Source organism: Pelophylax lessonae (assembly GCF_965119305.1).
Source record: "Pelophylax lessonae genome assembly, chromosome: 11".
Lineage (NCBI taxonomy): Eukaryota > Metazoa > Chordata > Amphibia > Anura > Ranidae > Pelophylax > Pelophylax lessonae.
This window is the reverse complement of record NC_138778.1, coordinates 14278695-14292322: the sequence shown is the minus strand read 5'-3', so window position 1 is coordinate 14292322 and position 13628 is coordinate 14278695. Positions and strand designations below refer to the sequence as shown.

Below are 13628 nucleotides of genomic sequence, written 5' to 3'. Positions count from 1 at the left end.
AATAGAAACAATATGTCGAAGATTTGACTGAAAATAATACGTTTATAGTTCAGTTTTCTCAAAAGTGGAGATTTGGTCAAACACTGGGGTCAAACAAGCCAAAGAGAAGGAGTTTAGGCCCCATCCATTGTTTAAGGAACCTTACCAACCTTTGGAGGAATCCTAGAGTCCACTGGAACCCTGGTTGAGGATGGCTGGTATCCGTGCTTTAAGTGGCCCAAAAGAGGTGCGGGTACTCTATTATAGCCTATAAATTTTGTCGTCCCCCCCCCCACCCCACATCAGGGTCCCCACAGAGCACCCCTTCCTGGCCTGGGCTGGGACTCTGGAGCAGGGGGACTCACTGGTGGTGACTGGTCTGGCTCTGGGGTGGGAAATATTCTTGGGGGGGGCAATTGAGGGCGCAGATGTCCAAAATGAGCGTACTGGTACGCTAAGGCGCACGGAGAGGTGGCGGTATGCTCAAGAGCCATATGTGGAAGTGGCAGTACTGAGTACCAGTGCATACCGGCCCACTTAAAGCACTGGCTGGTATAGAAAAACTACGTCAGAGAATTGACTGAAAATAAAACGTTTTCTCCAAAGTGAAGAGCTGCTCAAACATTGGGGTCAAGCATCTCAAAGAGATGGAGTTTTGGGCCCCCGGGGAATGGAAAGAAAGTAAATAATAATGGAGCAGAGGATATATTTCAGATACAACACCATCTGTTTTCTGAAGGCTCACGCTGTAATTTATTCACCTTAATAGCTGACTTAATTAAAATCTATAGTGAGGAGTATCTGCAGAATCGCTTGCATGTATGTGGCTGAATGATTTTGAAATTGAACTGCCGCGCAATAATAATGGAGTCCAGATAGAAGTTATTATAAAGACAGATGTTAAACAAAAGACAGTGTTTTTCAGAAATATAAAACAATAAATAAAATAAATAAAAAATATTAAATAGTAGAATCAAAAACCAGTTAGGGCATATTATAGTGGATAGGATATATTATCACATGGTGGATAAGGATGTAAGGTTCATACACCATTGGACTTTTTTGCTGCCACATACATTATTTATTTTTGCATATGTGGGTGTATGTACTGTCTGTGTGTGTATATGTGTATATATATATATATATATATATATATATATATATATATAAATATTCATTTTTTTAACACACGGATTTATAGATTATTAATTTATTGGGTATAATCAGCGCTGTTCTGATGATATATTTATTTACATTTCTGAGGTTTGATTTATATATATATATAGCTGCTGATTATTATTGTTTTCTGAACATTAATATTAGGGTGACTTTCTATTTAATCTGGAAGGATTTTGTTCATATAGATTGATGGTGGAAGAAATGGAAAATGTGTATGTATCTATATGTACTGTGTGTGTGTGTGTGTGTATGTATATATATATATGTATATGTGTATATATATATATATATATATATATATATATATAATGTGTGTGTGTGTATATATATATATCTATATATATATATCTATATGTGTGTGTGTGTATATATATATATATATATATATATAATGCATAGCTGTTGATCCAGTGAAACTACTGCTTTATTAGTTCTGTGCAGACAGGACAAAGTCAAATGTTCTTCTGTTTACTCGATAGGTTGAATGTTATTCATTTGTAAAAAGAGAACGGTTCAAAAAATACTGCATTATGGCCACTGGGTGGAGCTGCGGAAATAAATACTGATCATCAGCTCCATCTAGTAATCACAATGCAGTATTTTAGCAAACCACTGTATTTTTTTATGAATAAATAATCAACCTGTAGAGGAAAATGAAAACATTTTATGTTGCCTCATTTGCCCAGAATAAATGTACCAGCAGTTTTGCTGGATGAATAGCTATACAATATATATATATATATTTTTAAAATTCACCTCTTTATGTTATAATTGAATCATTGAGAAGTTATAATATTGGTATTGTAAGTGGTGATGATGAGATATTATTAAGTTGGCTTGAGAAAGCCAACTTACTGAAATCCTATTTAAACTTCTTCTTCTTCTTCTTCTTCTTATTTTTCTGGCCGGTAAATTTTTGGACACTAACTCCTCCTAGACCGTTCAAGATACATACTCCAAACTCGGCACAGACCTTCATACTGTTCTGACTCGGTGTGCTATATCTTTTCAGACTGGTTTGAGTTACGGTTTTCTTAAAAATTAATATTAAAAATCATAAAAATGCCCATAGACTTTCATTGACAGGATGTTCAGATGACCCAAGCTCCAAATCCCATTAGACTCAATCAACATGCTAGTAACTTTGATAATCATGCTAGCGACATGGCTAGTCGCTTGCTAATTATGCTAGCGACATGCTAGCAACATGCTAATCATGCTAGAAACATGCTAGTCACATGCTAATCATGCTAGCAACATGTTAGCCGCATGATAATCATGTTAGAAACATGCTAGAGAAATGCTAGTAACTTGCTAATCATGCTAGCGACATGGCTAGTCACTTGCTAATTATGCTAGTGACATGCTAGATACCTTGCTAATCATGCTAAGTACATGCTAGTCACTTGCTAATCATGCTAGCAACATGCTAGCAACTTTGCTAATCATACTAATGATGGTAGTCACTTGCTTGTAATGCTAGCAATATGTTTTAAACTTCTTAAACTTTTAAATCTTTTTAAACTTTTTAAACTTTTCACATTTTCAAACTTTTCAAACTTTCTAAACTTTCTAAACTTTTCAAACTTTCTGGTCAGGCTTTCTCAAGCCAACTTAAAGTTTGTCTCGACAAACTTTTTTTTCTAGTTAATATTTATAATACTAGCATTATTAATACATTTTTATTAATAGAGCTAATGTTAACAGTAGAAGTTTACGTAATATATCATATATAAGAGAAAACAGTTGGCATTATCACTGATAAAAAAAAAAAAAATATATATTAATATAAAATATAATAAAATAATGAAATTGATAAAATGTTTAGTGCATAAAAAAAAAATAAAAAAAAATAACGTATGATAAAATACAACTCAACAAGCGTATGGATATATAAAATATTGTGATGAATAAAAAAACTCCGATACTACACTAAATACTATGAAATATGGTTAGTAATGTTAGTAGTAGTTTTAATAATAGTGAAAATAAAATATAAAGACGTTCATATTATTGAAAATAATACTATAAAACCACAGTAAAGACCTTAAATAGCTTACTATGAGCAACCAATATCATTACAGAAACACGTCATTACACGTGGGTATAGAGTAACCTTTCTCAACCTTTTTATCCAGAGGCGCCCCTAAAATAATTTTCAGGTCTCAGGGAACGGTTACTAAAACCACTTTATTGGGAAGTAAAGGAGGAAAATTCCTTTTTCATTGGAGGTCAGTGGGAAGAATGCCCCTTACATTGGTGGTCAGTGGGAAGAATGGGCCTTTCATTGGTGGTCAGTGAGAAGAATGCTCCTTACATTGGAGGTCAGTGGAAGAATGCTCCTTACATTGGTGATCAGTGGGAAGAATGCTCCTTACATTGGTGGTCAGTGGGAAGAATGCCCCTTACATTGGTGGTCAGTGGGAAGAATGCTCCTTACATTGGTGGTCAGTGGGAAGAATGCTCCTTACATTGGTGGTCAGTGGAAGAATGCTCCTTACATTGGTGGTCAGTGGGAAGAATGCTCCTTACATTGGTGGTCAGTGGGAAGAATGCCCCTTACATTGGTGGTCAGTGGGAAGAATGCTCCTTACATTTGTGCAATGGTTGGAGATACAGGGAATCTCCTGAAAGAAGTCAACTAAGGGCACCAACATGAAGGTGAAATACGTAGAACTTTATTAATGAAAAAATGGGTAGGAACACACGTGGAGGACTCAGGACATAACATAGATCACAGATAAAATACAATGCATAAAAACAAACCACAATGGGATATTGCAGCAACCCGGGTTATAGGCATATACAGACCAGTGGGATAATGGTATTGGATGGTAGGAATGGAGAAGGCAAGGCAATCTTGCTCAAAGGCCTGGAAAAGGTGTTTATATAGCTATATCACAATATCAGTCCCAATAGTAAGAGTGATGCTCAGAACAGCAGTTAAATCACATTTTTCTCCATATAGGGAATCTGTTCATGTGGATATGGAGCCCAAACAGGTCAAGTGGGAAAAATAGTACAATAGTAGTCAGTGGGAAGAATGCTCCTTACATTGGCTGGCAGTGGGATGAATGTTCCCTAAATTGGTGGTCAGTAGAAAGAAAGCTCCTTACATTGTTAGTCAGTGGAAAGATTGTCTATTACATTGGTGGTCAGTAGGGAGAAGTCCCCCTACATTTGTGGTCAGTGGGCAGAATGTCTCTTTTTTGGTGGTCAGTGGGACGATTGCCCCTTACATGGTGGTCAGTGGAAGACATGACCCATAGACTGGTGGTCAGTGGGAAGAATGTCCCTTTTGTGGTGGTCAGTGGGAAGAATGTTCTTACACTGGTGGTCACTGGTCAGTAGGAAGAAAATCCCTTTATAGACAGCTGCTGGGTCATGCAGTTGGTTTTGGTAAGTGGTGTTGGCCCTGAAACTATGCAGACACCATGAGATGGGAGACCATTTAGCCACTGATCAAAGAACACTTACCAACCTCTGGAGGAACCCCTAGGGTCCATAGGAACCCTTGTTGAGGATGGCTGGTAAGGATGTACCAAATAAAAACAACACGTGATGTCGGAGAGCTGACTGAAAATTATATGTTTACAGTTTTTTCCAAAGTGAAGAGCTGCTCAAACATTGGGGTCAAACAAGAGAAGGAGATAGGACCCCAGAGGATTGAAAGAAAGTAAATAATATTAAAGCAGAAGATATTTCTCAGAGATAAAACACCGTCTGCTTTCCGAAGGCTTGTGCTGTAATTTATTCACCTTAATAGCTGACTTAATTAAAATCTATAGTGAGGAGTATCTGCAGAGTTGCTCGCACGCCGCTGTCACAGCGCCTTTCTCTCCTATGCAAATCACAAGGTGATGAGACAACTAATGAATCTCAGTCTGCGGGCGTTTGCTTCGTGTCGGAGCTTCCATGCTGTGAGGTCAGAACATTTATTTCCACCGGCGGACAGATAAAACCACAGTAAATAATTCACAGCCAAAGTTTTCTTTGTGGCATGGCACTCACTTTCTGAGATTTATCGAAAACCGGAAATGATTACAGTACCTAACCTGGCTGTCCTGTTACCGGAGAGATAACGCAAGTGGTCGATTAACTTTATTCTGGGTTTGGTACTTGCAAAATAAAGGGATAGAATTTGCAGTGCAGCCAAGGAGCTCCAGTACTTTACAAATCCTGGTACCGTGTGGAGAAAATGAGCTTTCTTTAAATTACATACCCGTAGGCCAACCACAGCTTCTGCAAAGCCTGGCTATAATAAGATTCTGAGTGATCAGCACCGTCCTGCATATAAGATAGAAAGGTTGGTACAATGAGCAAGTCCCCGCCAGCACAGGAATGAGCATGGAGCTGCTAAATTGCTGGTCTACAAATACACGCATGTGCTCCCTACCCCCCATCACAGCAGCACTGCTGTGACAGGGCGAGGACTAGTGCTCTGTGCATGTGCAGATTTGTGGAGGAGGGAGAGAGCATTGCACATGTGCAGATTTGTGGATGAGGGAGAGAGAGCATTGTACACCTGCCAATTTGTGGAGGAGTGAGGGCACACTGTGCATGTGGCAATTTGTGAAGGAGGGAGAGCATGCTGCACCTGTGCAGATTTGCAGGGAAGGGAGAATGCATTTTGCATATGCGGAGTTGTCAACTAGGGAGAGTGCACTGTGCATATGCCATATTGTGGACAAGGGAGAGTGCACTGTGCATGTTCGGATCTGTGGAGGAGGGAGTGTGCATTGTGCATGTGCGGATCTGTAGAGGAGGGAGTGTGCATTGTGCATGTGCGGATCTGTGGAGGAGGGAGTGTGCATGTGCGGATCTGTAGAGGAGGGAGTGTGCATTGTGCGGATCTGTGGAGGAGGGAGTGTGCATTGTGCATGTGCGGATCTGTGGAGGAGGGAGTGTGCATGTGCGGATCTGTGGAGGAGGGAGTGTGCATTGTGCATGTGCGGATCTGTGGAGGAGGGAGTGTGCATGTGCGGATCTGTAGAGGAGGGAGTGTGCATTGTGCGGATCTGTGGAGGAGGGAGTGTGCATTGTGCATGTGTGGATCTGTGGAGGAGGGAGTGTGCATGTGCGGATCTGTAGAGGAGGGAGTGTGCATTGTGCGGATCTGTGGAGGAGGGAGTGTGCATTGTGCATGTGTGGATCTGTGGAGGAGGGAGTGTGCATGTGCGGATCTGTAGAGGAGGGAGTGTGCATTGTGCGGATCTGTGGAGGAGGGAGTGTGCATTGTGCATGTGCGGATCTGTGGAGGAGGGAGTGTGCATGTGCGGATCTGTGGAGGAGGGAGTGTGCATTGTGCATGTGCGGATCTGTGGAGGAGGGAGTGTGCATTGTGCGGATCTGTGGAGGAGGGAGTGTGCATTGTGCATGTGCGGATCTGTAGAGGAGGGAGTGTGCATTGTGCGGATCTGTGGAGGAGGGAGTGTGCATTGTGCATGTGCGGATCTGTGGAGGAGGGAGTGTGCATGTGCGGATCTGTGGAGGAGGGAGTGTGCATTGTGCATGTGCGGATCTGTAGAGGAGGGAGTGTGCATTGTGCGGATCTGTAGAGGAGGGAGTGTGCATTGTGCGGATCTGTGGAGGAGGGAGTGTGCATTGTGCATGTGCGGATCTGTGGAGGAGGGAGTGTGCATTGTGCATGTGCGGATCTGTGGAGGAGGGAGTGTGCATTGTACATGTGCGGATCTGTGGAGGAGAAAAGAGTGCACTGTGCATGTGCGGATCTGTGGAGGAGGGAGTGTGCATTGTGCATGTGCGGATCTGTGGAGGAGGGAGTGTGCATTGTGCATGTGCGGATCTGTGGAGGAGAAAAGAGTGCACTGTGCATGTGCGGATCTGTGGAGGAGGGAGTGTGCATTGTACATGTGCGGATCTGTGGAGGAGGGAGTGTGCATTGTGCATGTGCGGATCTGTGGAGGAGGGAGTGTGCATGTGCAGATCTGTGGAGGAGGGAGAGTGCACTGTGCATGTGCTGATCTGTGGAGGGGGGAGAGTGCATTGTGCATGTGCTGATCTGTGGAGGAGGGAGGGTGCACTGTGCATGTGCTGATCTGTGGAGGAGGGAGAGTGCACTGTGCATGTGCAGATTTGTGGACAAGGGAGAGCGCACAGCACATATGTAGATTTGTGGAGGAGAGGAGTGCATTGTGCATGTGCCAATTTGTGGAAGAGTGCTTTGCCTCATATAAATGAATTATTCAGATATTCTTTATTCGCTTTATTGGACACTAATGTACTCCCATGTCTCATCCCCTACAGTCTCTCTCCAACATGGATGAGTTCAGGAGCCTGGACCGAGACATTGAAGGGTCAGCCAAGCGCTGGAAGAAATTTGTGGAGTCGGAATGTCCCGAAAAGGAGAAGTTCCCCCAAGAGTGGAAAAACAAGACGTCCCTCCAGAGACTGTGCATGATGAGGGCTATTCGTCCTGACCGGATGACTTACGCCGTCAGGTAAGGAATGAAAATCTTATATTCCTTGGTGGGGTATGCTCGCATTTTCACACAAGGTTATTATGAACTTTTTTCTTTTATAGCATTTTTAAAGTAGAAATAAACTCATTCACTAACCCTAAGCATATTAAAATAATCACAGTTTTTTTTTTCCTTTAATTCTGCAGTTTTCATAAAAATAATCCCTGGTGATCCTGCCATGAAGGTCTCTGTTCAGACCCTTCCTTTTATAGGGTGACAACGCTGTGTTCTTGTCTCCTAGCTGTGCTCCTGTGTTGTCACTCTGTCACACGAGCTTGTGGGTAGGTGCAGCATGGTGCGGCGGTAGTAACACACACACAGTCCAGATGCAATAGAAAGAACTTGTATTGTAGTCAAAGTATAACACAACAGTTCACAACAAGTCAGATGGGAAGGCAGCCAGACCGGGAACACGGATGAACAGTAGACTGTAGCAGAGCAGATCCCAGCCGAACTGACAGCATGTGTCTTGAGGGCTTGAATCAGGGGCGTAATTACAGGGGTTGCAATTGCAACTGGGCCCCCATGCTCCTCGGGGGCCGGGCCTGTGCGGCTCCCCTTTACACCTGGATAGGAGGGGCGGCGGGGGCAGCATATAGAGAAATCACTGTCCTCATTTTTCCTCCTGCAGGAGTAAAATGGAGGAGATTGGTTCTTCTGTATGCTGCCCCCGCCACTCCTCCTATCCAGTTCACTTGTGATCTGCTGTCTCTGGATCCCTGTGTGCTCCCCCGGTCCCCCCCCCCCACTGTACTCCCTTCCCTCTCCTGTCAGCTGCTGCAGGGGATGTGTCACAATAGAGAACCAGGAAGGGGTCAGTAAATATGTAATTTACCGGCTCCTCCCTTTTCTGAATGGACAGAGTCATAGTCAGTGACATTGTAAGAAAATAAAATAAAATGTTAAAAAATAATACAGTTAAAATACCAAAAAATAAAAACTACTGACACCAGTGGGTGAGCATCCAGGATCGCAAAGATCACACTTGCGACCGGGCCCTGGCATTCCACCACCGTGGGGAGGCCCCAAGATGGCAGGAAGGGGGCCCACTGCAGAACTTGTGAATGGGTCCAGCTGCAGGACCGTAATAAAGGGCCCCGCAACGAGAGTAAAGGGCCCCAGGATCAGTGGGAAGAGCCCCAGGCTTGAAGATAAGGGCCCCGTCCAGGGGTCCCCTCATGGTTTCTTGCATCGGGGGCCCTGAAGGTTCTAGTTACGCCTCTGCTATGGGATATATTCTGGTCATCAACCGGATACACAGTGTTTTAACAAACTACATATACAGTAATATATTTTAATAAAGACTTTGAAAATTCGTTATCTATAGTGCACCAGAGGAGTTGATATATTTTGTGGGCTTCTGGCTCTCCAACTGTTGTGAAACAGAATTCTTTTCTGAGATTTTGCTATAACATGCTGGGACTTGTAGTTCCCCAGCAGCTGGAGAGCCCCAGGCTGTAAACGCTCAGCCTTCATGTATGTAATTTTGCGGGGGGGCTCAGACCTCCCAGGTCTCACAGCTGAGTTCCTGGCGCAGTTCAGAGCAGACGCAGCTGATGAGGAGGGAGAGCAATTCTCTGAAAATTTCTGCTAATTGGCTTTGTCCATCTCTAGAGAGGCCTCCACCGGCCCAGACACAGCTGTACGGGAACGATTACTGATCTGAATTTTCTCAGTAATCTGAGAGCTCCAGTCTTCTAAACCAAAGCTGCAAGGCTGGGACTGTCGGAGCTCTTTAATGGTGGCGTCCTTGTGTTACATCCTAGTAGTAGATGCTTGCCCTTGATCTAGTTACACTGTATTCACTTCACTTGTTACTGTGTAGCATTATGAATATATATCTATGTTGCTTTTCTTTGATATTAAGATAGTTCTCTGATCAGAGTGAGCTGTTCACTTTTATACCAGAACGATTATCGCTCTGAATACTCTGAACGTCCCCGTCTGTTTGTTCCTGCATGCCGGGAGCTTTACGTGGAGAACACAGCTTCTTCTGTCTGGAGCATTGCCATCATTATTTTACTATAGGCCTAAAATACATAATCTGGGCAATGTTGGCACTTTATCCCCAGAGACAAGTATTGCAGCTCACCTGCTTTCTAAATTCTTCTTTTAAAACTATCTGGGGAGCGACTGTCTTGGTGTTTTGACAAAGGAAATTGATTCTTTGGTAGCACCCTCCTAGTGTAGAGTAGGCTGCTTGAAAATTTTAGCTTGGCTCCTCTATAACCAGCGGATCAGAGGTTGATTATCTAGGACAGTGATGGTGAACCTTGGCACCGCAGATGTTTTAGAACTACATTTCCCATGATGCTCATCTACACTGCATAGTGCATGAGCATCATGGGAAATGTAGTTCCAAAACATCTGGGGTGCCAAGGTTCGCCATCACTGATCTAGGACCATACACACAAAGGCAAAGACCGCACTCCGATGTAAGAAGAAACATGAATTAATTCACCACTTGTAGATCCATACATGACTTGAAACATCACGGACAAGAACCAAAGGTTGACGCGTTTCACTAAATTACATTCACTTACTCTGAACTCATTATCTAGGGCTGCTCAGTGTTTCATAGGCTGGTGTTCTGTTATTTCCCCCTATCTTCTAGAGGATTCCAGAAGTATAGCAGGGAGGGAGGATAGAACAAGCAGCCTGAATATTTTTGGAAGTCCAGCCAATCCCTTGGGAGGTGTGCCTAGAAGGTGGAGAGTGCGATCATAAATAGCCGATGGCACATGTGTCAAACACAAGGTTTGAGGGCCGAATCCAACCCACCATGCCATTATATGTAGCCTCACACCTCTTCTGAGCTGCGGTACCCCTTATCTCTCTCCCCCCCCACCTTGTCTCAGCAATTAGCAACAAAGAGGAGAACAAAACTCCTCCACCAGATCCTGTGCTTCTCTGTGCAGCCGCGGCTACACTCGTCTCTTCCCCCAACCCCCCGCTGTCTCAGCAGTCGACAGATAAGAGAAGGACAGAACTACTCCTACAGATCCTGCGCCTCATTCTCCACCTCCCCTGGTCTCAGCATTCAGCATACTCTGGTAGCTGACTCCAGCCCTCCTCTGGTCCTTTTCCAGACCCTGTACTTTCTGCTTCCCAGCTCCATACCGTTTCTTCCTGGAAGCAGCACAATGTAATGGGTGTGCACTGTGATATAAGGGAGGGTGGGGGGACTCCTAATTTCTGATGGTAGGGGGTTCTCTTGACATCCGATGTAAGGGGGAAGGGGGGTTTGCTCTGGGTTCTTTGCCATATCGCATCAGGGAAATGCTCAATCTGGTTGACATGGGAAACACAAACTGTCTGAGACAAGCAGCCGTCAAGGAGAGGTAAGGTAATGGATGCAGATCTTTAACCCATGACAAGAAGTCATTGGTTGAACCTAATGGCATTGATCTGGCAGTTCTCCACAAAGTGAAGAACCCATTCTTCCCAAGCATTTGGGGCAACCAGCTCAAGAAATTCCAGTGTAAACAAGTCAATAGTGTATTAAACAAAAGTCCAATGTTCTTTTAATAACACAAGTGACAATAGAGAAACAAAAGGCAGTCAACGTTTTTCGGGGGACAACAATCTTTCTTCATCAGGGCTTAATAAGCAATGTAGTAAAATATATCTGATTGGACATAAAAGAAAGTTCCTGCATAGAAGTTTTACTTATGGCAAGAAAAATGATTAGCAAGTGATGGTGCCTATATCTGCAAGTGAATGTGACCGAATTAAATAACACCCTCAAGTTGTTGTGGTGTGTTTCTTCCCAGTTAAAAAGTTGGAAATTGGAAATTGTAATTATTTTGTATAATGTTAATGATATTTATTAGTATATGGTTCAACATGTCACATTGGATATTGCCCTAGTTTCATGCTTATACACTATATGGCCAGGAGTCTGTGGACATCTGACAACTATTTAACATCCCATTCCAAAACCTTGGCCATTAATATGTAGTCGGCCCCCATGTTGTGGCTATAACATCCTCCACTCTTCTGAGAAAGCTTTTCAACAGATTGCGTCTGTGGGAATTTGTGCCCATTCGTGAGGGTCAGGTACTGATGTTGAATGAGACGACTCAATGGCATTCAAATCCATAGCAAAGTTCTTCAGTAGGATTGAGGTCAGGGATCTATGCAAGACACTTGAGTTCCATCACACCAACCTGGTCAAACCATATCTTTATTGAGCTGGATTTGTACATAGGGGCACCGTGATGCTAAAATAGAACGGGCTTTTCCCAAACTGTTATCAAAAGGTTTCATAGCAAAGGTCTTCAGTAGGATTGAGGTCAGGGATCTATGCAAGACACTTGAGTTCCATCACACCAAACTGGTCAAACCATATCTTTATGGGGCTGGATTTGTACATAGGGGCACCATGATGCTAAAAAAGTAAGGGCTTTTCCCAAACTGTTATCAAAAGGTTGAGGAGCACAATTGTCCAATATGTCTTGTATGTTGTAGTAATAACAGTAATCTTCAATGGAACGCCCAAACTCCCTCACTTAAAGGGGTGTCCAAATACTTCAGCCAAATATGATATAATTTGTTAGGTATGCTGTAATAAAATGAAATTATAATGACTTGTGGGTTTTTGTAATAAACTGCAGCGTAGCCCATAGCAATGGATCATAGTCAGACCCTACGTTGGCCAATCCTGTTGTTGTGTGCTACTATAGTGTGTATTACCATACTGAACAGACATAATTATGATTCCTGTTATCTTCCTCCAGGGACTTTGTAGAGGAGAAGTTGGGCAGTAAATATGTCATCGGACGATCTCTGGACTTTGCCGCTTCATATGAAGAGTCTGGACCGGCCACTCCCATGTTCTTCATCCTGTCACCTGGTGTGGACCCTCTAAAAGATGTAGAGAAACAAGGTAAAGTAATGACCTGGACTGGCCTCTGTTTCCAATATAGGCAGAAATAATGGGTACAGTACAAGCTATTCATACTGTATGTGGGAAATTACTGAGATATTCAACTTTTTTTTCCCCTCTCAGGGAGAAAACTGGGCTACACATTTGACAATCAAAATCTGCACAACGTCTCGTTGGGACAGGGACAGGAGATCGTGGCTGAACAAGCCCTGGATCTGGCAGCCAAAGAGGGACACTGGGTGATCCTACAGGTACGTCCTCACATTTGCTTCTAAAGAAGTCCACATTGCTATGATTCCCCCACAGACCATTCATATTGCATCTCATATGCTGGGGAGATGATGACCTGTGCTGGCCATCTCCAGTGTTTTTCACATAAGCCGTTATTTGTGGCTGAATGTTTTCTGTATGTCACAGCTGCTCCCCAATCCCAGATGTTATCCGCCTGACGGCAACTCAACTTCTCATTTCTTTATTCTTTTTCTCTTACCTCTCTTTTGCTCTTCAGCTCCCCTTTCTCTTTCTGTTCCCCCTCTCTCCTTCTCCTTCTCTCTCTCAACTTTCTCACCCTAACTCTTTCTTATTTCTCTCTCTGTTTTCTCCCTTCTTCTTTTCTCAATCACTCTCCCCTGAGAGTACGTTCCTTCTCTCCTCTCTTCCTTCTCTCTCCCTCTTCCCTTATATCTTTCTTCCATCTCTCCCTTTCTCATTCTCCCCTATCTCTTTCTAGTCTTTCACTCCCTCTATCTCTCAATTCTCCCCCCCCCCCCCCCAACAACCCATCCCTCTATTCTCTCCTCTCTCTTTTTTTTTTTCCTCCTATTTCCCGCATCCTTCGCCCCCCTCTGTTTTTCTCCTCTCATCTCTCCCGTCCTTCTCCCCTATCTCTCCCCTCCTTCTCCTCTCATCTCTCCCCTCCTTCTCCCCCTATCTCTCCTCTCCTTCTCCCCCTCCCCTATCTCTCCCCTCCTTCTCCCCTATCTCTCCCCTCCTTCTCTTCTTTCTCTCCCCTCCTTCTCCCCTCCTTCTTCCCTATCTCTCCACTCCTTCTCCCCCATCTCTCCCCTTCTTCTCCCCCTATCTCTCCCCTCCTTCTCCCC

The 13628-nt window shown here is 43.7% G+C and overlaps 1 protein-coding gene across 1 annotated transcript in view; it reads left to right on the top strand.

Annotated features, from left to right (window-relative positions):
- The window catches only part of DNAH9 (dynein axonemal heavy chain 9), a 346411-nt gene that overhangs the window by 297047 nt on the left and 35736 nt on the right, over nucleotides 1-13628 (top strand). Inside the window, exons 60-62 of the mRNA XM_082272319.1 lie at nucleotides 7426-7619; nucleotides 12380-12528; nucleotides 12652-12779. Of these exons, the coding sequence (XP_082128445.1) occupies nucleotides 7426-7619; nucleotides 12380-12528; nucleotides 12652-12779 (471 nt within the window). The remainder of the gene's footprint in view (nucleotides 1-7425; nucleotides 7620-12379; nucleotides 12529-12651; nucleotides 12780-13628) is intronic.